The sequence below is a fragment of the Aedes aegypti genome, chromosome 3, assembly GCF_002204515.2.
Source record: "Aedes aegypti strain LVP_AGWG chromosome 3, AaegL5.0 Primary Assembly, whole genome shotgun sequence".
Taxonomy (NCBI): domain Eukaryota; kingdom Metazoa; phylum Arthropoda; class Insecta; order Diptera; family Culicidae; genus Aedes; species Aedes aegypti.
In genome coordinates this window covers 294,631,921-294,655,935 of record NC_035109.1, presented here as the reverse complement: position 1 = coordinate 294,655,935, position 24,015 = coordinate 294,631,921, and the positions used below count along the sequence as shown (strand labels likewise).

Sequence of the window (24,015 nt, the reverse complement as noted above, 5' to 3'; positions counted from 1 at the left end):
AAATTTTTAAACCAAAAACCTGATTTTCGATATTTTTAGAATTTCTATTGATTGTTTATACTTTTCAAAGAACATTTATGCGCAACATCATTTTTTGCGAATATTCAAGATATGTAATCATATTTACGTGTGAAAGAAGCCTCAATCCCGTGAAAATGAAGAGGGGCGTATTACACTCAGTTACCCTACTAATGAGATACTATGATTTGTTCGGAAAAATTAGGAAAAAAACAGCAAGTCAAATTGTCCCATAATGCATAGTAATCGCATGTCAGTCCCACTACAGATTTCCGCACCGTGTAGGTGTAACACAAAAATGAACCGTGTTTTGATCATCTTTATATTTTTCTCAGAAAGATATCATAGTGAAAAGCAAATTGTGAAAGTTTAATTAAGATTCGAACATGTTCCAATCCTCTGGATTTTTTTTTTGAATATTCGTATAGAAAACGAGTTTGGAAACTTCACACCACGTTTTCTCAATGCCTACTTTTTACAGATGGGACTGACTTGCGATTCACGACAGAGCAGTAGTTAAGAATTTATGAGAATCCCACACCTGATGTGTTGGGCCAGAAGTGCTTAATTTTGTGCGAATCGTATTCGAGACTACGAAACTGCTGATGTTTTCTTCGGTTTTCTGTGAGAAAAACAAGGAGAGATATATTTTTTGCTTTTTTTTCACGCACACGATGACAGTTTTTTACGAGGTTTTCCATAAGTGCTAGTGCTTTGTAAATCTCTTTTTGTTTCGTAGTCGCGAATTATATTTAGCGTAACTTAGTTTAAATGTGAATGCAAAATTCTGACGTACTAGCCAGTCGCTCTTGAAATAGATACCACTTCTGGTACTACAGTATCCAAATACAATTTTTTGATCTTTCTAGATTTTGTTCTATATGATCGTATAACCAATGAATTTTAGACAAATCGACATGATTGCTTCATTGGGCCCAAGTTGACATGATCGATTTTCTTTTCGCTCTTTTTGGCTAATAATTTTACCAAATCGGAGAAATCGGTAATGTTTCTTGCTTACGAAGCAAACATTTCGTTATTTTTCATCATACAGATCGACTGGTTTCAAGTTTTATTTTAACTTAAGAATTTAGTTTTATGATTTTGTTAATATAAACATTGTTTTTTTTTTAACTTCCATTTTCTATATACCATAATCCAAGGTTTCTTGGATAATTATTAAAAATTTCAAATAAAAAAAAATCTATCTTTTGATGATTGTATAGACGTGGCCAAGGCCATAATTGACTTCATGTACCAAATAGTGCCAGTATAGACTTGTTTACTCTGATTAAAATGAATATAAATTTAAGGCTGACAAAATCGAGCAAAAAGGATGCTATAATCTGGGGCTGACAAAATCGGGTCATTACTGTATTATTTTTATTCGATTGGATAAAAAAACTTAATTTGGACAAATTTTACTAGAGAATCGAGTTTTAAATTTGACAGCTTTTCCCAACGGGATGATATCAGGTACCCAAGATAATTAATAGATTACCATTAGGGGAAGGCGGGGCAGTATGGTCATACGGGGCATTTTGGGCCACCCTTCATTTGAGCTTAAAAACCGATTTGGATCCCGATAAAATTAGGACCTCATAAAGTATGCTTCAACTAGCCACCACCGTGAAAACCGTGCAAAAATCTTATTTTGAACTTCATATATTCATGGAAATGTGAATGTTTATGCTGCTACGAAAATCTTATAAGATTTTGGATGTAAAAATAAGCTATGCATAAAGTTTTGTCTATTGTTTTCAATTTGTTTTCACAGCAGGTCATTCTTCCATTATCTATAGGCATGATGTGCACGAAATTGTACAGATTCTAAAATAAATTTTTAATATACCTAAACAGAACTTATATAAAACATGTTGGAACGGGGCAATAGGTATGGTCATAGCCAGACAATGCTATCTTATTACGAAAATAGATAATCAATATATGCCATTTTTGCAGTTTCATTGCAATATTTTATAACCGCATGTGATTTTGATTAAAACTAGAATTTTTAACTGGTTAATCTTATTTGAACAAAAATGTCAGCAAAACATACAATTTCATGATTCAAATCAGACTTTAATCCAGTTTTTGTATAAAACCCTCTCATATATATTGTCTTTTTCTACATTATGTCTTGGAAACGATTTTTCTAATTAAAATAATAAGATTTAGTATGGTGGCTCATATTGCCCCGTAGGGGGGACCATTTCGCCCCATACAGTGTAAAATCACACACAAAATAATGTTTTTCAAAAATGCTCACGAGAAAATTCTAAGTATTTTTTTTACAAAATACAACTGTGGTATGGAAATATATCCTACTACGAACTACAAATTAACCTTATGGAACGATTCAATTGTATTGTGTTTCTATGCTTTTCAAGACATTTTGCTTAGGTGGATCATACTGCCTCTATTTTTTTTTTGTTTTTTACAAGGGGGGGATCTGTTTGCAGATAATGAGAAGATAACTCAGGGAATGCGGGGATGACGCACCAACGACGACCCGCTAAAACCAGCCTATGCACTGTGCATGAGCAATTCATTTAGAATTGCTCAAGTGGTGAACAGTGCATCGACATGACCCTTGGACTCAGACCCTCATCTCCCCGGAACCACCTTACGGTATTTCTTCGGGAAGGGACCAGTGCATATAGCACAACACTTGTAGCAGAAGTAGCCTAGGTAAATTGCTTCTCCTAGCCGACTTAAACAATGTTACAAGGGACCAGCCTCGGCAGGGCTAATCCTCTGCAGCCAACTCTTGGTCGGCGCGCCATAGACGCTGCAATTCTAACATAATGTGAGTGACAGCCGTAGTTACTGCATTCCAGCACTCGGCATCCGCACACATTCTCTCTATAATATTGTCGGGGGACGTGTCCCCTCCGCATGTAGTGAGCATGCGACCTCTCACAACAATGAAACGGGGGCAATCGAACACGACATGCTCCGCTGTTTCCTCTACACCAGCACAATTGGGGCACGCAGGAGATTCTGAGTGCCCGAACCTATGCAGGTACTGTCTATAGCAACCATGTCCTGACAGAAACTGCGTCAGGTGGAAGTTCACTTCCCCATGGCTTCTACCATACCAATCTGACACATTTGGTATTAGTCGATGGGTCCATCTACCCTTAGTGGAGTTATCCCATTCCTGCTGCCAGCTTCTGAGCGTTTCCTCTTTACACGTGTCGCGGACTCCTCTGGTACCCCTTTGGTTGAAGCATTGAACATCTTCCTTGATGATGAGCCCGATGGGCGTCATCCCGGCTATGATGCACACGGCCTCTTTAGATACCGTCCGGTATGCACTTGCTACTCTTAAGCACATTATCCTGTACGTGCTTTCCAACCGCTTTAGGTTTCTGTTCTAAGCGCTTTTGACCAGATTGGTCCTCCATACCTTAGTATGGATAGCGCCACGCTTGCCAGCAGCTTGCGTTTGCTGGCAATTACAGCAGAGCTGTTAGACATCATCCTCGAAAGCGCCGCTAGAGCCGTAGATGCCCTTTTACAGGCATATTCAACGTGGCTAGCGAAGCTCAGCTTGTCATCGATCATTACCCCAAGATGCCTAAGGGATCGCTTGGACTCTATGGTGCAATCACTTACCGAGATAAGCGCCCGTTGCTCGGACTTGCGGTTGTTGACCACCACCACCTCAGTCTTGTGACGGGCCAGTCCTAGTTTCCTAGACTTCATCCATTCCTCAACCAGGGAAATAGAGTGCGCTGCTGTCAACTCTACTTCCTCCATCGATTCACCATAGACCACTAGGGTGATATCGTCGGCGAAGCCAACAATCTTAACACCCGTCGGAAGGGGCAGCCTCAGTACGTCATCGTACATCGCATTCCATAACAGCGGGCCCAGGATTGAACCTTGAGGTACTCCCGCGGTAATTCGAACGCTTTTCTGCCCCTCCTCTGTCTCATACAGTAGAATCCTACCATCAAAATAGCTTTCTAGAAGCTTACACAACTGCACCGGTACCTTGAGGCGGTGAAGCGCGTGTGCTATTGCTTCCCAGCTTGCGCTGTTGAACGCATTCTTCACATCCAGAGTGACAACCGCGCAGTAACGGATGCCGCTCCTTTTATGCTCGATTGCCACCTCAGCTGTTTGAACGACCGACTGGATGGCGTCCAGAGTAGATTTACCTTTTCTGAATCCAAACTGGTTGTTGGACAGGCCGTCCGCACTCTCCGTATACGGTACTAGTCTGTTGAGAATCAACCTCTCCAATAACTTGCCCGTCGTATCTAGTAGACAGATAGGTCTATACGCCGACGGGTCACCTGGTGGTTTCCCCGCCTTTGGTAGTAGCACCAATTTCTGTCGCTTCCATACATCCGGGAAGATTCCTTGATCAATGCAGCGTTGCATCGTGGTTCTGAACATGTCCGGATCCGTGTTCACTGCCGCTTTTAAGGCAACATTCGGGATACCATCGGGTCCCGGTGCCTTGTTTGACGCGAATGATTTCACGACTTCTGCCAGCTCTTCGTTCGTCACTCTCGCCACTTCTTCTCCTTCATCTGCCGCATACGGCGCTGGGGGCCATGGGCTTATGGGATGGTGCGGGAAGAGTACATCGATTATCGATCGCAGCAACTCGGGCGATTTCTCTTGGGGCGCTATGGCTCCTTTGGTCTTAGCCATTACCACTCTGTAGGCGTCACCCCATGGACTAGAATTGGCACTCTCGCATAGTCTTTCAAAGCATGCCCGTTTTCGACTCTTGATTTCCTTTTTGAGAGCCAACTTTGCCTCTCTGAATGCTGCACCGCGTTCCTCTCTTTGTGCTTCTGTGCGTGCGCGTTGCATTCTTCGTCTAGCCCGAAGGCAGATTGCTCGATAATAACACCACGTCAGTCTTGGTTTCCGAGACTGACTGCCAAAGCAGCTGCTGGGCTGCATCACAGTGGTTTAAATTTAACTGTGTTACTTCCGTTTTGGCTGCTTTGATACTCCGCTTGTGCCCGGACATTTGGGTCCGCCCGTTAAGTGTCCGTTGTCTGCTCTGTCGACACATATTAGGCACTTAGCGATTTGCTTACAATCGCTTGCCCTATGGCCTTCAGCGCCGCATTTTCTGCACATCTTACTTCTGTCGGGACCATTGCAATTCCACGACTTATGGCCCTTCCCGAAACACTTGAAGCAAACTTCAGGAGGCTGTTGTATGCTCAGCCGGCAAACCGACCAGCCTACCTTGAGTATGCCCAAGTTCTTCGCTTTGTTGGCCTCTGCGACCGGCAGCCTGATCGCCGCCACCTGGGTGCCCTGCGGGCCCTTTCTAAGGTGGATGGCCTTACTGGCTACGTCGATGTCACACTGCTCTTTGAGGGCAGCCGAGACCTCCGCTGCATCGGTGACCTCATCCAGATTTTTACACTGGAGAGTCGCTTCAGCAGTAAGGGATCTTACATCAACCTCGTCACCAAGTACTTCTTGTGCCAGTTGCTTATAGACTGCACCCTTTTCCTTGGCGTCCTTCTTTAAGACTAGGATCAGTTCACCAATCCTAGTTCGCCTTATGCTTCGCACGTCTGCGCCCAATGGCGATAGCTTCTCTGTGCTTCGCATCGCCTTCAGAACCTCGGCGTATTTTGCTTCCTCCGTTTTGATAACGAGGGCTTCGCCTAAATTCCTACGTTTCGCTGTTTTCGGTTTAGCGCTCTCCTTGGGCTCCGTTTTCGGTTTCCTCTGTTTTTTCTTATTTCCAACTCGTATCCACGGGTTGCTGTTGCCTTGCGCCCGTGGTTCCTGTGGATGCACTGCCTGGTTCCGGTTAACCCGTGGCTCCTTTTTCTTGGCTTTCTTGGCCTTAGGATTGGTGTTGGCCTCTCCTTTGTTGCCATGTCCTCTTGATCGCGGGGCTTGGCTCGTGCCAGCTTTTCCGCTTTGGAGGACGGCCGCGTAGGTCACTTTTCCCTTAGCAACCATACGTCTTTTCGCCACGTATTCATCCCCGGAAGCTTCCCTCTTCCGCATCGCGTATCGAATAATATCATCAGATATATTCGCGTTGCCTGTGAAGGAAAACACTTCGGTCTGACACGACCTAGTGTCTTTTTGGCCTTCTACCTTGCCCAGTTGTTCCTTGGCTTTCTCGTAGTCCTGCTTTGCAGCTAGGACTGATTGTCGCAATTTCAGTAGACTTGTTTTCAAGTCTTTGCTGATATTTGTTTTGCTTTTAACATATTCGATGATGACATCAAGTTGCTCAGCAGCTACCTGCATTTTAGGGAGGTACTCCCTATTGCGATCCATGGCCTCGATTAGTCCCGGGCCATCGGTCACCACACATGTTGCACTGGAGCGGCCAGTGCCTGCCGTCGTCACAGTATCTAGGCTTTTGCCCACACTGTTTTCAATAAAGTTGGTCGCCTCCTTCCTTGGCGGGAACCTTAGCCGGTTACTGATAGGTCCAGAAGCCTCTCCTTCACATTCCGCTAGTTGTTTGTTTTGGTTGATCATCTCTTATGGGTCCCCCTAAGAGCCGCTATCCATCTCCGCTGGAATAGTCGCCTTTATAATCCCATGGTTATCTATGCAAGCAGGGAGGCCATGCTAGGGTTGACATAGTCCTTTATGGGGTACTATGTTCAGGGCCGGATCGGCGCAGGTCAGGTAATGGCATCTGAGCCTACTCCCGCCCAGTTGGAACAACCAGGCGACGGATTTGGAACGTACTCTAAGGCCTGCCACGGTTTTACGGGACGGGGGCAGCCTGCGCCATTAACCCACTCGCCGTTTCGGGCCAGTGTCACCCGACCCTACTAAGGGAGTAGAATGTCGCCGCTGTCAGCCTCAAAGCATATTATCCAGTACATATACCGTTACTTGTCCTTTGTCGTGCGCTGCCAGTATACATAATTGGGGCCGTACTGGCGTTGGTCCCAATGTGCTCGAAGCACTCCTACTCGTAATTCCATGCCTTGTCCGTTTGTATCGCGACCAGTATGCCATAATCAGGATCTCACTGGTATCAATCCTGATGTGCCGGTTGGCACTCCTGTTAGTTTGGGCTAGGGTACTTTAAGCGGCACCGGTCGCTGTGACAGAGTTGCATTCGGATTTTTGTGGTTTTTATGAAGGTTCATCAGAGCCCACTGCGAACTTCACCACATCCTGGGCAACTCCCCAACTCGCAGAGGTCCTGGGGGGGGGGGTCCGTTAAGCCCCTGGACTGTCGTCCCTGCTGCCCCCATACTGCCTCTATCGACTCTATCAAGCGATTTGGGACGTATTTGAGGGTTTGTCCGACCTTTGTATGAAGGCTCGCCACTGTGAATCGTCCGTCCCGAAAGGGATCAGTCAAAATAATCCAAACGTCATTGTTACGTGAAAAATCACGTAGATGATTCCAAATTCATTTTACCTCCACTTCACCTGACCAAGATAAAGATCACTAAGCCATTCATAACCACCAATCAGTTACTCGGTAATTGTTACTAAGGTTACCTTTCGCACTTACGTGAAATTCACGTAGGTGCCTAAGTTCATTGTGACATCAGCATATTGTACGTACATTCGGTGTTAAGCTCAAATCCTAAGATGGTGCCCGCTTGTTTTTTGAAGAACTTAAGAAGCTGCTGAACTTTAAACTATTAGATTAGATTGATTGATAGATTGATTTCAAGGTAAATATGCTTTGAATACCGAAGAATCCTTGCATTACTTCAAATTTTATACCTTATTTATAACATCTATCAATTATAACACGCGAAGGCTACAACAAGACAGACCAAACTCACAAAAATTGGGAAACAGGATTCAAAATGCTCAGATTGAATATAATAATATCACAATCTTTAAAGTTTGTTTATATTTTCTAATTGGGAATTAGTTTTATTCCAAATCCTATTCGAAATAAGGTTGCTTTTGATTCACTCTAATCAGACTTGTTAGTAAAGACACGTCTGATTGTGAACAGGTTTGAACAAGGAATGATTTATTGGGGTATTATAAATTCATGGCTTACTTCAACTCAACATCCCCCCTTAAGCTATAATTTATTAACTCCTAACGATGCCCTTGCTTCCAATAACTTAGGGGCTGGTACCGCTTTGGTGAGGATATCTGCCAGTTGATCATTCGAAGCGACATGTTTCAATCGTATGGTCTTCTTTTCTATCTGCTCTCGAACAAAGTGATGCCTTATATCAATATGCTCGCTTCTTGGGGAATATCCCATCTCTTTTTCTGCTAGACTGATGGCACTTTTATTGTCACAGTTGATTAGGAGTGGTGATGAGATTCCTTCAAGTTCAGCAATAAAGCCTCGCCACCAAAGCGCTTCTTGAGTCACGGCCGATAGTGCCATATATTCAGCTTCAGTAGTGGAAAGCGCAACAGTGGGTTGTTTACGCGAACTCCAAGCTACTGCTCCACCATTTTTCAGGAACACATATCCACTAGTTGAGCGCCTCGTATTCACATCATTTCCCCAGTCAGCATCGGTGTAAGCTTGAAGTTGATCGGCAGTATTCTTCGCATAAGTGAGCTTCCATGTTTTTGTTCTTTCTAGATACCTCAAGATACGTTTCGCAGCGATCCAGTGAGCCTCTCCGGGGTCTTCACAAAAACTACTCTCCAGGTTTACAGCATGGCAAATATCTGGTCTTGAACACTGAGCCAGGAACTGCAAGCTTCCGACTAACTGCCGAAAAGGAATGTTCTTCATTTTGTCACGTTCAGCTTCCGTCTTAGGTTTCATTTGACTTGTTAACTTCTGATTGGGATCCAAGGGAGTTTGTACGGAATTGCATCCAGTCATATTGATTTTTTCCAGCAACTCGTTTACAGAACGTTCTTGATCGATGGTGATGAATCCTTCTCCTCTGGTAATCTTGATTCCCAGGACTTGCTTAGCCTCTCCTAAGTCCTTCATTCGGAATTTCTTGGCAAGGTCTCGTTTCACAGCTTCGATCATTTGGTCGTTGGTTGAAAAAATCAAAAAATCATCAACGGTTGGTTGGTTTGACTTTATTAACGAGATTTTTAGCCCTGGGCTAGTTCATCTCGGGACCAACGGCTTTACTTCCCTTCCGAAGGAAGTCGTCACTATAACTTTTTATGTCATAAGTGACTATGTCGGGGATGGGATTCGATCCCAGGTCCTCGGCGTGAGAGGCGAGTGTTCTAACCACTACACCAGGTCCGTCCCCCTAAATCATCAACGTATATTGTCACGATTAGAACTTGATCTCTTTCAATGTAGTAATAAACGCAGGTATCAAATTTCGATCGCTTCAGGCCCATTTGTTTTAATTCGCTGTCCAGTTTGAGATTCCAAACGCGGCTGGCCTGTTTCAATCCATATAGCGCCTTTCTCAACATACACACTCGGTTTGTCCCATCTTCGAAACCTTCAGGCTGTTGCATGAAAATTTCTTCGTCTCCTAAATCACCTTGTAAGAACGCAGTAACTGCGTCCATTTGATGAACTTCCATGTCCAACTCAACAGCCTTGGCCATTAGATACCGAATTGTTGAATATCGGACTACAGGTGAATACGTCTCGGTATAATCTACGCCTTCGATTTGAGAACAGCCTTTAATAACCAGTCTCGCCTTGAAACGTTCGATCGATCCTTCCGAATTGGTCTTGATTTTGTATACCCATTTATTTCGTAATGCTTTTCGCCCAGCTGGAAGTTGCGTCATAATCCACGTACGATTTTGCATCAGCGCTTCATACTCGACGTTCATTGCATCAATCCATTGCTCCCTGCAACATTGTTCCACCGCTTCACGGTATACGGAGAACAAAATATAGTGTTCGTAATCATTTTTCCGGTCAATTTAACTATATTTTAAGGTTGATTTGGAGATAACTAAAAATATAGTTGAATTGACAGTATATTGTTAACTATAACTATACCATATAGTTGTTGACAACTATATTTTTGATTGAATTTACAAACGTCAAACGTCAAAATTTAACTATATTTTAGTTGACTCAAAGTGAATTTTATTGAGTTTACAATATTTTGCAATGTTTACTCAGCATTTTGTTCTGCTTTATCAACATATCTGAAAAGATTCGGTGCTGCTTTATCGATCTAAAAAAACATTGCAAAAATTAAAACAAAGGGCGAGTCGACAACCTTGATATGTGGTCTCCTGCGTGAGAGGTGGTCATCTTAGCACCTACACTATTCCTTGCAAGTTAGAAGTAAGAAGATTTGTGAGCATGACTTGAAGTCTAGGGAGGTGAATGTTTCCGAATAGTGATAATTATCAAAATTATAATTGTTATAAGTACAAGTGGATAGCTCAATCAAAGAAGTGTGTGTATTTGATTTGACGTTAATTTAGTGTTGGCGTAAGTTAATTTTATTTCGAAACAACTATTTGTGCGTAAGTTAAAGAAATTGACAGGATTGTAATCTTAACATACAGAAATTCTTCTGCGTGTACGTGTTAGGTTCTTGCAAAACATCAGTAGCCTTCTGCGTGTCATTAAAACGTTGACCAACCTGTCCAGCTGCCTGGCGACAGCTTCGCTCATCAGAACTGTCCTGTGAAATGGCAAGTTTCAGAGGAAAGGCACTGTAGGTTACCTCATAATCAAAATACTTGCCTGGGTGTTGGCGCTCCCTCGCGCTGCGCCTTACCACACTTTGTATCGGTGGCACTGAAATTTGCGGAGGGAGCGCAGTGATGCTAGCCGGCCCCACAACGGTTGCATCGAGCTCATCAACGGTCGATTCGTAGCCGTCCATGCTTTCTTCGTCGCTTCCATCATTTTCATCAACTGCTGGTGCTACATTCGGATTTGAGTCTTCTGCACATTCAGTTAAGAGCTCCATGTTATTTACGTCTACTGCTTCTACTTGATCACGATCGCTACTAATCATGCTTTCATCGATGATAATCACGTCTCTGCTTATAAATACCTTACCCAGTCTCCGGATCATACAGCCGGTAGCCCTTGGAATTCGTTGCATATCCAATGAACAAACACGCTTGAGATTTTCTATCCCATTTCTGTCGCTTATTTTTCGGTACATGTGCCATTGCTTTCGCACCGAATGTCAGGTGTGATATATCTGGTCTGACTTGAGTGAACTTCTTGGTTCTTCATCTGTTTCACATTGGCGCTGAATGCGGCGTTTCTCGAGCTCTTACTATGATGCGGTCCAGCACTAGAATCTTCATTCATGCCTTTCTGAGGACAGTCCGAAGCAAAATGTCCAATCCGTTTGCATTTAAAGCACTTGACGCTAGATTTGTCCTTCTTGGGCGGCTTCTTCTGAAAATTACTTACGAAAGCACCATCCGATCCACAGGACTTGGGAACGCTCGTGATTTTAAAATCTTGCAGAATTTTTGATTTTACTGCATCCGCTGTTATCTTGGTACCCGAAGCTTCTATACCCATAATCATCGGCTCGTAGTTTTCTGGTAATCCCTTCAGGAGCAAGCTTGCTAGCCACGTATCATCCACCTTGAAGCCTGCCTCGGCCAATTTGTGGCTTGTCAACATAATTTCATTTACATATTCTTCAACCGATTTGCATTCCGCCAACCGAATACTCGTGAGCTTCCGCAGCAGACCCATACGGCGAGTCATCCCGCTGTCCTGGAACGCGCTCTTGAGATTCTTCCATGCTTCATGTGCAGTTTTGGCTTCTTGGACTAGACTATAGTTGATCGGTTCAATACTTAAACAAATTGTAGCTAGAGCTCGCAAAGAGGCTTCTTCATCAACCACAGCATCATCCGCAACATCCACAACATTCCAGGTTCCTTCCCGTATGAGTACCATCTTCATTCCGAACGCCCAGGAACTGTAGTTCTCTCGTCCTCGAAGTCTCTCCGTAATGGGCAAGGAAACACTGCTTGTGAATCGCTGGGTTGTTCTGGGTCTTTCAACATGAGATCCATCCGGTAATCCGGAGCCACCTTCTCTGGGATTCAGCATAGTGAAAACTACGTTTGAAAAATTTTTGCTTTGTTCAATAATTAGCAACCGTAGCTATGGTGCATGTGGCCCATAACCTGTTAGTAAAGACACGCCTGATTGTGAACAGGTTTGAACAAGCAATGATTTATTGGGGTATTATAAATTCATGGCTTACTTCAACTCAACAAGACTAAACACGTCTTTACTGGCAATATTGGGTGCATAAAGTCAATTATGACATTAACCACGTCTATACAATCATCCATTGATAAATTTTTTGCAATTTGAATATTATAATAATTATCCAACAAACTGATCAATGTCTCCTTGGATTACGATACATAGAAAATGGAACTAAAAATAATTGTTTGTTATGAATAAAACCATAAAACTAAGGTGCCTATTTTGTAAATCTAGCAGATTTATGTGACTCGTCTGTATTCATTGTCGATCAAAGCAAGCATGCATATTTCAGATGTCACCCGTCGACTCCCATAGTAATCCAGTCACATAGAGTGACAACTGTCGAAAAACTCGAGTGACAGAGCTGAGTCGAGCGAATTGTTCGGTCGACAGTGACTCCAGTCGAGTCATTTTAATCGATTCGACTTATAAAATAGACCCCTAAGTTTTTAAATTAAAATAAAACTTGGAACCAGTCTAAAAACAATTTCCCGATTTTAGCTCTTTCCCGATTTTGTCAACCCTAAATGCAGCATGGGGCTAAAAAAATCGGGACATTACTGTACATACTTTGTTTTTATTCAAAACGTCTTCTTAATACCAACTTTTTTGTGCATTTATTCCACCAGGAAACTACGGAAGCACCCGTACTGACTGACCCGGAACCATCGGCACCGGAACAACCACCGCAACAGCAGGAGCCATCCCTTCCACAACCGTCACCAGCCCCACTCCCGCCTTCGTCTGAAGCCGTTATCGCCGTTAGCAATGTAAATGAGTGAATTTTCCGAACCCTTTTCCCCCCAAATCCCGACATTGAGCTGTGACCAGATCATCAGAACGACATCATATCCCTTGCGCCTGAACGTATGCAGTCGCAGTGACCCATTCCAGATCACAAATTTTGGCGATCAAGCATCAAAAACAATTGAGCGGTGATGCTTTCAACAAGTTATGGACTAAATGCCTTAACAACAATCACAATTGGCGTTGGTCGTAGTACTCGTCATCTTCGCTGTAGCCGTTGCCATGGCAGCGTACGTAAACGTGTGTTTTCCCAGGTTGCTTGTAGTGGATTTACGGAAACGCACGCACGTAACACGGTAAAAAGATATCATGCAAAAAATAATCAAAAGATCACAAGCAATTTTACCTTCTAGTAGGCAAAAGAAGAGAGCGAGGCCCAGATCATTGGGGATTATGAGAAAAATTGATTAGAAAAGTCGGAGAACGATGTAGGATTTAGATAGGAACCGAGTCGAATGAGTACACGCCGGATTAAGTTTAACTTATTACACAAAGTCCTCCCCAAAATGTATTTTTTTAGATCATCAATGTTGTTTATTTGTTCTATTTTATTTAGCTTTTTGTTTATAGGCGATTAAAATGATAATTAATAAAAAAAATGGAACATGCGAGATAACAACATAACCAACACATGTGCAGTTAACTTTTTTATTTACTAATGAAACGATTCCAAAAGTGACAGTTGTGTATTTCTCGCCAAGTTTTACTCACTTTTGCTGTTAAGCTGTTTCGCTTACCCCTACATTTCCACTTAGTTTTGAAAGGAGCAAACCGTGCACGAGTGATTTTCTATTTCGATTTTTTTTGTGGAACGCAGAAACAAAAGTCAATATGAGCGTAGCAAAAAAAAAATGGTTATGTAATTTATCCAAAATATTGATTGTTTGATTTTTAAAGTGTACAAGAGAGAAATGTGCGAAAAATGTGAGAGAGCGAAAGCAAGAGAGTGTATTCCGAAAGGAGCAATTTAGATTATCGTGTAGAAAGGATCTATTATTTATTGTATATTTTCGCACCCATCTCCCAAAAAAATGCCCATTTTCTTGTTCATAAGGTCATAACCAACAGAGACATATATATTGGTAATATTTCAGACAAAGAAAACCACTTATAGGTACGAGATAGGCCAGCCTAGGGCTGAAGAGCTACTTGAACTTCACTTAAAAGCAACCGCATTCAGACAAAAGGAAAGCAAAACTCACATAAAACAGCAAAACAAGCAACGGAAAAATGTTGGAAACAGATGCCAATAGGATGGTAGCAAGTTGTAAATAGCAGCCTACAGAAAAAGATAAGAAAATACATAATTGCACTCATTCAACGAAAACAGAATAATCCACATAGAAGTAACCCACAAGCTTGAAAAGTGTGCAAAAAAAGTGGTACATAGCGGCGAACCAAACAAAAACACAAAAAGTAGATCACGGTGTTAAAAAGAGCATTAGATTGGACGAAAAATTGGCACTGAAACATCAAGAAATTAACAACAGTAGTTAACCATAGTTTGTGATATGCGATGTTTTATACGAACACAGGCATACAATTGGTAGACCGTATTCATTTACGTTGGTATACTTCTCTCTGGACAAAAACAGGGTTCCAACGGTCGCCATGTCAGGGTTCCACATTCTTCCATTTATTCACTCGTTTGTACTTATCCAATCCCCCCGTCCCAATGTCGAAATGTCGGTGTACTTAGCGAAAACCTTCCAAATTTGTTGCATCCTTCCAATGAAATGTACGCTGAATTGTGTGCGTGTGTTTGTGCTTAATCAGCTCTACATGGCGACCGTGACTATCCTCGCACAAGCCGACAATAATGCGATGATTCCCTATAGATGTTCTCTGGTTTTGGTTTCAAATTCATGCATTTTATGACGAACTGATATTTTTTGTTGGAGTCGACGAGAAAACGACGTTATTTGGTAGTTTGAACTATGTTTCTGGTAAAATCCTGTAAATTAATAGCAATTTATCGTGAAATATCGAAGTAATTTGTGAGAAATCGATTTGTTTCAATTCCGATCCAATATTACTTCGATTTTGGATCAATTCGATTCAATTTCGATTCGATTTCGATTCGGTTTTGATTGCGATTCCAACTCGATTTCAATTTGATTTAGATTACGGTTTCGATTTCGATTCGATTTCGATTCGATTTCGATTCGATTTCGATTCGATTTCGATTCGATTTCGATTCGATTTCGATTCGATTTCGATTCGATTTCGATTCGATTTCGATTCGATTTTGATTCGATTTCGATTCGATTTCGATTCGATTTCGATTCGATTTCGATTCGATTTCGATTCGATTTCGATTCGATTTCGATTCGATTTCGATTCGATTTCGATTCGATTTCGATTCGATTTCGATTCGATTTCGATTCGATTTCGATTCGATTTCGATTCGATTTCGATTCGATTTCGATTCGATTTCGATTCGATTTCGATTCGATTTCGATTCGATTTCGATTCGATTTCGATTCGATTTCGATTCGATTTCGATTCGATTTCGATTGGATTTCGATTTGATTTCGATTCGATTGTGAAATCGATTTTCGATACGATTTCAAGCTTCATTCGATTTCGATTTAAGTTTTTCGATTTACGATTCTGTTTTTTTTTCGATTTTTTTTCGTATTCTTTCCCTCTGTACCAAATAGCATCATTTTTGTCGACTACCTCCTAATCATTTCGCCCATGAAACTTCAAACCTCCAACAAGAACTGAATGTTACTAGGAAGCACTCCGACTCCGATATTCTTACGTGTCGTAGTGAGATAGTGCATAAAACATTTGCCTTAATTCAATGTGTAAGCGTCGTACTTTTATACACAACCGGGGGACAGCCCATTTGCCTTTTCCATGAATTGATGAAATCATCCACATTTGAAGGATTTTTTTATAGAAAGAGTATTGTTCTTTTTGAATGTCGATATCGCCCTCTTATGGGTGTAACTAGTGGAAGTGCCCTTTCGACACATGTCTAATGATTTTGATTTCAATAATTGATGCAGACCCAATGATTTATATTTTGAACGTTTTTCCTTTCGTGACATATTTTTTAATTAGTTTCGTAATTTGGACAAATTTGACATATTTTTGACAGAATTAAACACAAGTGAAGAATGCGAGTCTAAGTGTTGCCAGAAATGCTTCATATTTGTCCAAGACTGAATAAAGTCGTATTGCGGAACAGTTTTCAAAAATTTGTCAGATGATCGAAAAACTAACACGTAAATGTTAGAAATTGAAATTATGTTGAAAAAGTAACATCTGACAGAACTGATACCTACATTACATAATGTAGGTTTGTAGAAAAACAAAAAAAAAATCAAAATTTGTATGAATTGTAAGAAAAAACATCAATTTTAGTAGAAAAAATGCAGTGCGTTGTAATATGGTACCTACACACTAAACAAAATATGCTAAATTTACACCAAAAATTATCCTATACTCAATGGAATGCTCTTTTCTAAGCTTGACTCACTCAAGCTAAGCATCGATTTGTTCTTATTTTTTGCTGCAGCCATTATTGTACCATAGAAAAGTAAATTAACCTTATCACTCGAAATACACAGCAAACACAAAACAACACAAACACATAAAACAAACACACCAAAAGATAAGCAGTTTTAATGCAACTTCTACTACTAGTACTATACACAACCATATACCAAGTAATCTGTTGAAGCATTTCAAAAACTTAGAAAACAGAAAAAAAAACACCACAAAAATAAGCCCAATCTGTTAAAACAACCGAACATCTTTAAGCAAATGCTTATGCTAAGCAGTGAATACTAGAAACAAGCACTCTAAGCCTATAAACAAGATCCGAGAGAAAGCCAACAGAAAAATAAGGCAAAGTAAGCCAACTCAGAAAACTGGAAAGAAGCGAAAAAAAGTATTATTACACAGAAGCATGTCAATTTCCCGCTGCTGCCCGTAATGGGATATGTGTTTGTTCTGTCTATCCCCTTTCAATGTCTTTCTTCTTCTTCTTGGCAGTTGTAGTTTAGTAGTGCATCGATATTATCGCGAGAATGTTTTCCGGGGTTGCAGGGCAACCTTCAGAGGAGGTATTCTCAATTTTAAGGGTGGGGGCCTGCCCCCTAATTTGAAAAAAGCTCTGTTTGTGTCGTGGAAGCAACACGGCCGCTTCTCCCATACTTCCTCTTTGTGCAATGGATTTCTCTTTTTTTTATTTAGTTTCCTTATTTTGAAAAGCATGTAGAAATCGGCCTTGGAACGGCCGTTCCGAATATTCCTTTTGTTGTGGGCAGTGTTTGTTCCTTATGTGGCATGCGGAAGTTGGTGTTTCGTATAAATAAGTTCTTGTAAAAATGAAAGTATAATATTTAATAATGGAAGCGAAAGTAAAATAAATAAAAAAATGCATACAAAAATATACGAAAAATAATGTAAAAATCAAACGATATGAATCATTGATGATGACCAGCTCCAACTAATAGGGAAATATCACATTTATACCATTCGCAGCAAGTACACACTCATAGCCAAGAAAAAGGAGCCACGGGATAACCCGAACCAGGCAGTGCATCCACAGGAGCCACGGGCGCAAGGCAACAGCAACCCGTGGATACGAGTTGGAAATAAGAAAAAACAGAGGAAACTGAAAACGGAGCCTAAGGAGAGCGCTATATCGAAAACAGCGAAACGTAGGAATTTAGGCGAAGCCCTAGTTATCAAAACGGAGGAAGCGAAATACGCCGAGGTTCTGAAGGCGATGCGAAGCACGGAGAAAAATCTGGATGAGGTCATCGACGCAGCGGAGGTCTCGGCTGCTCTCAAAGAGCAGTGTGACATCGACGTAGCCAGTAAGGCGATCAGGCTGCCGGTCGCAGAGGCCAACAAAGCGAAGAACTTGGGCATACTCCAGGTAGGCTGGTCGGTTTGCCGGCTGAGCATACAACAGCCTCCTGAAGTTTGCTTCAAGTGTTTCGGGATGGGCCATAAGTCGTGAAATTGCAATGGTCCCGACAGAAGTAAGATGTGTAGAAAATGCGGCACCGAAGGCCATAGGGCAAGCAATTGTAAGCAAATTGCTAAGTGCCTAACATGTGTCGACAGAGCAGACAACGGACACTTAACGGGCGGACCCAAATGTCCGGGCACAAGCGGAGTATCAAAGCAGCCAAAACGGAAGTAACACAGTTAAATTTAAACCACTATGATGCAGCCCAAGAGCTGCTTTGGAAGTCAGTCTTGGAAACCAAGGCTGACGTGGTGTTACTATCGGACCCATACCGCATAGGGGGGCTGGGGGCAAGAAGGACACCTTAAGATATATAGGTTCAAATCATGGTTGATAAGTACAATTTTTGAAGATTATTCCAGTGTAGGGGCAAGCTCATCTCTTGTTCTAAAGGATGTTATCGATAGATTTCAAAAATATAAGAAACACATGATGATTTGAGATTTTTGAAATTGTCCCTTCTTATGAGGTTTTTAAACGAGGCACGGGGCAAGAGTGCCACTCGTATGGGGCAAGAAGACCACCAGAGCAAAATGCCACAAATTTTGTATATTATTATTTCCCCGCCTAAACGATAAATTGTAGAGTAAGTAAAGATAAAAACTGAGGGATAAAAGTTGACTTATAGTTAAAAAGTAATTAATTTAGTTTTTATCTTATTTGACTGTAACAATAATAGTAAAAAAAAATCAGAAACCATTTCGAATGTCCAAGATGGTTTATTTTGATTTTATTTAGTAGGAAACATTGATTTAATGCAATATTAAACAAGACAAATAAAAGTTCATTTGATTTTATATGAGAAAATTGCGGTGTCCCTTTTGCCTCATAAGACATAATGTTATTATATATGTAAAATTTAATGTCAAAAGGACTTTTTCGAAAAAAAAAAATCCTCACAGCTATATTAAACAATTGAAAACCATCAATACTGTGCGGAAAAATCAATATGTTTTGTATTTATTTGGAGTCAAACCTTGTTTTCCAGTCTTACATTCTTATAATATTTCGCATATTTTGCGTTGGTGAGTTAAAGACATTTTTCTATTTTTTTGTACTAAACATTTTTAACTGTAATATTTACACAACCCTCAATTAGTACTCAATTTATACTTATCCTGCGTTAAACATCAAAAAATTGATCTGAACTACGTGAAATTAGAGGTGGCACTTTTGCCCCGGGTGTCCTTCTTGCCCCATGTCCCCCTACCAGCCAACAACGGGAACTGGGTGGCGGATAGGTCTCAAAAGCAAGCAGCTATAGGGACGACAGGACGATACCCAATCCAAGAAGCAAGCATGGGAAACATTCACTCGAATATTGCATTTCTCTCGCTCACATCCACAAGCGGTCAAGAGCGATATTGCCGTTTCTCCGACCAAGCTGAGTGTTTCAATTTCCAATGCGCTTTCTTCTAGTTCGCCGAGCGACAAGTTAGACAAAAACGGCAACAGAATGATTCACTACCGACTCCTTGTGCCGAAGGCATCCGATTGCTGTAGCGAATGATTCTTTACATTCTGATTCCGCACGAGAGGCATTCGTATTTGAGAGCTGAAGAGCGTTCACTGACTGGTAATACACAAGGCGAAATGTTTCAGTGAACGCAAAATCTGTACATTTCGCAGGAAGCTTTCAGTGATCGAATGGCAAACGCGTTCTTTCGTGTCTCCAATTGAAGAGAGGATAGGTGCTCTCTCCGCTCAGTATATCTTTTCATTTTCGGTTTATCTCAATCGTTTACGATTCGTCGGGATTGCGCTCACCCTAGTAGCGTTCGGCAGTCATTGAACATTCGGTGGCAGCAGATACTTTGCAGATGTTTTATCGGTAGCGTTCGGGTGAGTGAGTGAATTTTCCCATGCTTGCCAAGAAGTAGTCTCTATTTCAAATGACGGTTTTGCTATAGCAAAAATCAACGGCGTGTTCTTTTGCAGTTGTTACGCGCCCCCAAGGTGGTCGATTGAGGAATTTTCCCACATGGTCGACAGGATGATAGCCGAACTAGCTAATCGGCAGCCTGTAGCGATAGCTGACGACTTTAATTCATGAGCAGTGAAGTGGGGCAGCCGCTGCACCAATCAAAGAGGCCAGCTATTGTTGGAATCCCTGGCCGTATTACATGTAGAGCTGGCAAATGTGGGTACAGTGAGTACCTTCCGCAGAAATGGTGTAGAATCGGTTATCGACGTGACGTTTTGTAGTCCTAACCTTTTAGGTACCATGAACTGGCGCGTTGATGACGGTTATACTCATAGCGATCATCAATCGATTCGCTATAGTATAATACCAGGCGGGCGGAAGGCAGCGCGATGTAACTCGACCCAAGCCCGAGGATGGAAAACAGCGCGTTTCGACGGCGAAGTATTCACTGAAGCCCTGAGGCGTGAACGGAACACTCTGGACCAAAACGGTGAAAAGCTAGTTGCTGTGATATCACGAGCATGTGATGAAAGAGAACAGGCCGCCGGTGTACTGGTGGCGCGAATCAATTGCAAATCTTCGAGCAATCTGCCTTCGGGCTAGACGAAGAATGCAACGCGCACGCACAGAACCACAAAGAGAAGAACGCGGTGCAGCATTCAGAGAGGCAAAGTTGGATCTCAAAAAGGAAATCAAGAGTCGAAAACGGGCATGCTTTGATAGTCTATGCGAGAGTGCCAATTTTAGTCCATGGGATGACGCCTACAGAGTGGTAATGGCTAAGACCAAAGGTGCCATAGCGCCCCAAGAGAAGTCACCCGAGTTGCTGCGATTGATAATCGATGTACTCTTCCCGCACCATCCCATAAGCCCATGGCCCCCAGCGCCGTATGCGGCAAATGAAGGAGAAGAAGTGGCCAGAGTGACGAATGAAGAGCTGGCAGAAGTCGTGAAATCATTCGCGTCACAAAAGGCACCGGGACCCGATGGTATCCCGAATGTTGCCTTAAAAGCAGCAGTGAACGCGGATCCAGACAAGTTCAGAACCACGATGCAACGCTGCATTGATCAAGGAATCTTCCCGGATGTATGGAAGCGACAGAAATTGGTGCTACATATAGCATATAGCACAACACGTGTAGCAGAAGTAGCCTAGGCAAACTGCTTCTCCTAGCCAACGCAAACAATGAGTCGACGGGGGACATCTGAAATATACATGCTTGCTTTGATCGACAATGAATACAGACAGATACAGAAGAGTTACATGAATCTGCTCGATTTACAAAATAGGCTTCTTCGTCTATGAATATAACCGTCATCAACGTGCTAGTTCATGGTACCTGAAAGTTTTCCATAAAAAGGTTTTCCCTACTATTCCCTTCTTGGATCCAAAGGACTGGTTATTGATCAGTATGGAATTTCAAATGGCGATGTGGCAGCATGTGGCGAAATTTGGTCACAGCAAATACCAGAGTGAGTGCTTTCTTCTTCACTTGACTGTAGTTTAGCCCGGATTGTGTCATGTGTTCTTAAAACGTGAGCAACAGCTTTAACTTGTCCATCAGATGCATGATAACAGCATCGATTCCAGTTTTTGAAGCGTCTCCAGCTACGATGATGTCCGAACGTGGATTGTAGTGAGTTAGAACCAGGTCGGATTGGAGTACATTGTGGATATTTATGAAAGCCTCATGACACTTTTGATTCCAGACGAATTGACTGTCCTTTTTCAACAAGTTGGCCAACGGTCAATTAAATAATAGCAGCTCCGAGGAAAGATCTGACTGGTTTATACTCTTAGCCAAAGCAGTAGAACTTAAAATTTTGACCAATTTTGCCAGAAAAAGTTTTTATGCAGGTCAAAATTTGACCAATCTAGAACATTCCTACACGGGAAAAAATTCTGTGGTAAAAATAACTATTTTAGCTGACTACGCCCATTCTTAAAACTACCATGGAAATTCAGACCAATATACTATGTTTACGGTACACCCCACCGCATTACTGGTACATTTGACAGAAATAATTTACAACAATCTGATTTCAACTACAGACATGGTAAAATCAAGCGCATTTCTGGTCTGCTGAAAATTGCCGGTGCGAGCGCTTAAGCTAACCCCCTAGAATGGTAGTTTTTACCGCACAATTTTTTTGCGTGTATTCATCGCAGGGTGGTCCAACAAAAATAAGTTTTTTAACTATTGTTTTTTTAAATATTAGTTCCTAGTCAAAGTCGTCTATGAAAGACTTTTAGAACTTAACAAAACGCAAATTTTCATGCAAAAATATTGATGATATCTATTTTAGTTCAAAAGTTATAAAGTTTTTGTGATGAAAAATATTTGTTTTCAAGACATTTTATTAGAGTTACAAAAAAAAACACATCTGTAATTTTTTGATATACAGTTAAACCTCCATGAATCGATGTTCCATTGCTCGATATCGACTTATGGAACCATACTAAAAATCTAATTTAATGATTACTATGATGGGCCCCTCAAACGGCTTTCCATAGCATAGCTGTTCTATGACTCGATATTTCCATGAGTCGATGGTCCCTTCAATATCGACTCATGGAGGGTTGACCGTAATATACAATTTTAATTTGTCTTTTGAGTGCCGTCAAAAGATATTTTTTATGTTTGCCCCAATCACAGATATTCACAATCAAAGTAGGCATGATTTAGAGCGAATTTTTTCATTGAATACTTTGTATGAAACACTTTCAGAACATTCAATTTTGCACATGTTTGCTGAAGACACCAAAGAGCTATTTCGGTTATTTTTCAAGTTATGGACAATTTTCGTTTAAAAATATATTATTTTCAAAATTTTGTCAATTATTCAAACAAAAAACGTCATCACAGTTGATTTCACCATAAACAGAGAAAGAGATATTCTTTCTAATGGTGACAAAAGATTGAAAATCCGTTTGCGCCTTTTGGAGATATCGGCATTTGAAAACAACAATTTTTGACGTTGGATAACGTCTTACGGCAACATATGGGGGTACAATTCAGAAAAACGATAAATTGAGCATGTAACGAAAAATGGTCAGGTTTTGACCGCTAATAACTCAGTCATTTATCGTTAGATTTTAATATTTATCCATGAATCGATTGGAAATTTATCTACGCGTCGATCCAAATGGAGGACACTATTGATTATTAGCAACAAACTATTGAAATATCGTAAAACGTTGACCCCTTTCTTATCTAACCAATCACGTTCAAGCACATTTTTCGGTTCCGCTTCCCACTATAAAAGCGCACCGCACCCTGCTTCTTCCCTCATTCTTCTTCTTGCCGTCAGACTGTGAACACGGTCGGCGAGCAAATTTCGAGAGTCATTCGCGTCCTCAGTTCAGTTTTCAATAGGACGCGAATACAACACGCATTAGAACCGAAGAACCACGCATTTCGGAGCCGCAGCATCTGAAGCCGCTCATTTGAGTGCACCAGCCAGCATAATCGTTTTCGGCCAGAAATCGTCGCTACCAGCCAGTGCTCCGCTGTCATTGCCATGCGGGAGGCTTGCGCGGTCATTCTGGTTCATTAGATCGAGCGGCACAGCCGTCACCGTCCGTGTAATATTCCCTAATTTGTACGAGATGGCTGAAGAAAATCGACCAAAGCCGCTTGTTGAAGCGCACATCGTCATCCGCACCGCAAATCTCATCGGGCGAGGAGGATTGAAACCAGTGCGCCATCAAAATGTGTCCGTGTTACGCAAATTCAACAATTCAATCGGCCCTTTTCAGAGCCAACAAATGTGTTTTAAAGAGTTGATTGTGTAATATTCCCTAATGTGTTTACCACATACTTGCTATAATCTCTTAATTCATCTCATAGCATCATACAATAATTGATTTATTACGAATAATTGACAATACGGCAATTTGAAGCTGTTTCCGAGGATGCTGCTGCAGTGCCGTCGGGTTGCAATAACAGCATAATGCTAATCTGTACATCCCTTACCCAGACATCAGTTTCATATAGCCTATTTCCCAGATAAGAAAACGAAGAATGTGAAAGGAGGAGCATCACCTGCTATTCTAAGGGTATAAAACATCCCTCCTTCGTTGAATCTGGTTTCATTCTGTTTTCGCTTTCGAGCTGGTAAGAGCTCCTCCAAACCTGCTCAGCTCCTCGCCACCAG

At 41.6% G+C, this 24,015-nt stretch overlaps 1 protein-coding gene across 9 annotated transcripts in view; it reads left to right on the top strand.

Moving 5' to 3' along the window:
* Positions 1-14,401, top strand: part of LOC5577203 (rho guanine nucleotide exchange factor 11) — a 434,547-nt gene extending 420,146 nt beyond the window's left edge. For all 9 annotated transcript variants that reach the window (XM_021853821.1, XM_021853819.1, XM_021853825.1 and 6 more), the window contains one exon: positions 12,760-14,401. In XM_021853821.1, the coding sequence (XP_021709513.1) occupies positions 12,760-12,912 (153 nt within the window). In that variant the 3' untranslated portion in view covers positions 12,913-14,401. The remainder of the gene's footprint in view (positions 1-12,759) is intronic.
* The last annotated feature ends 9,614 nt before the right edge of the window (positions 14,402-24,015 follow it).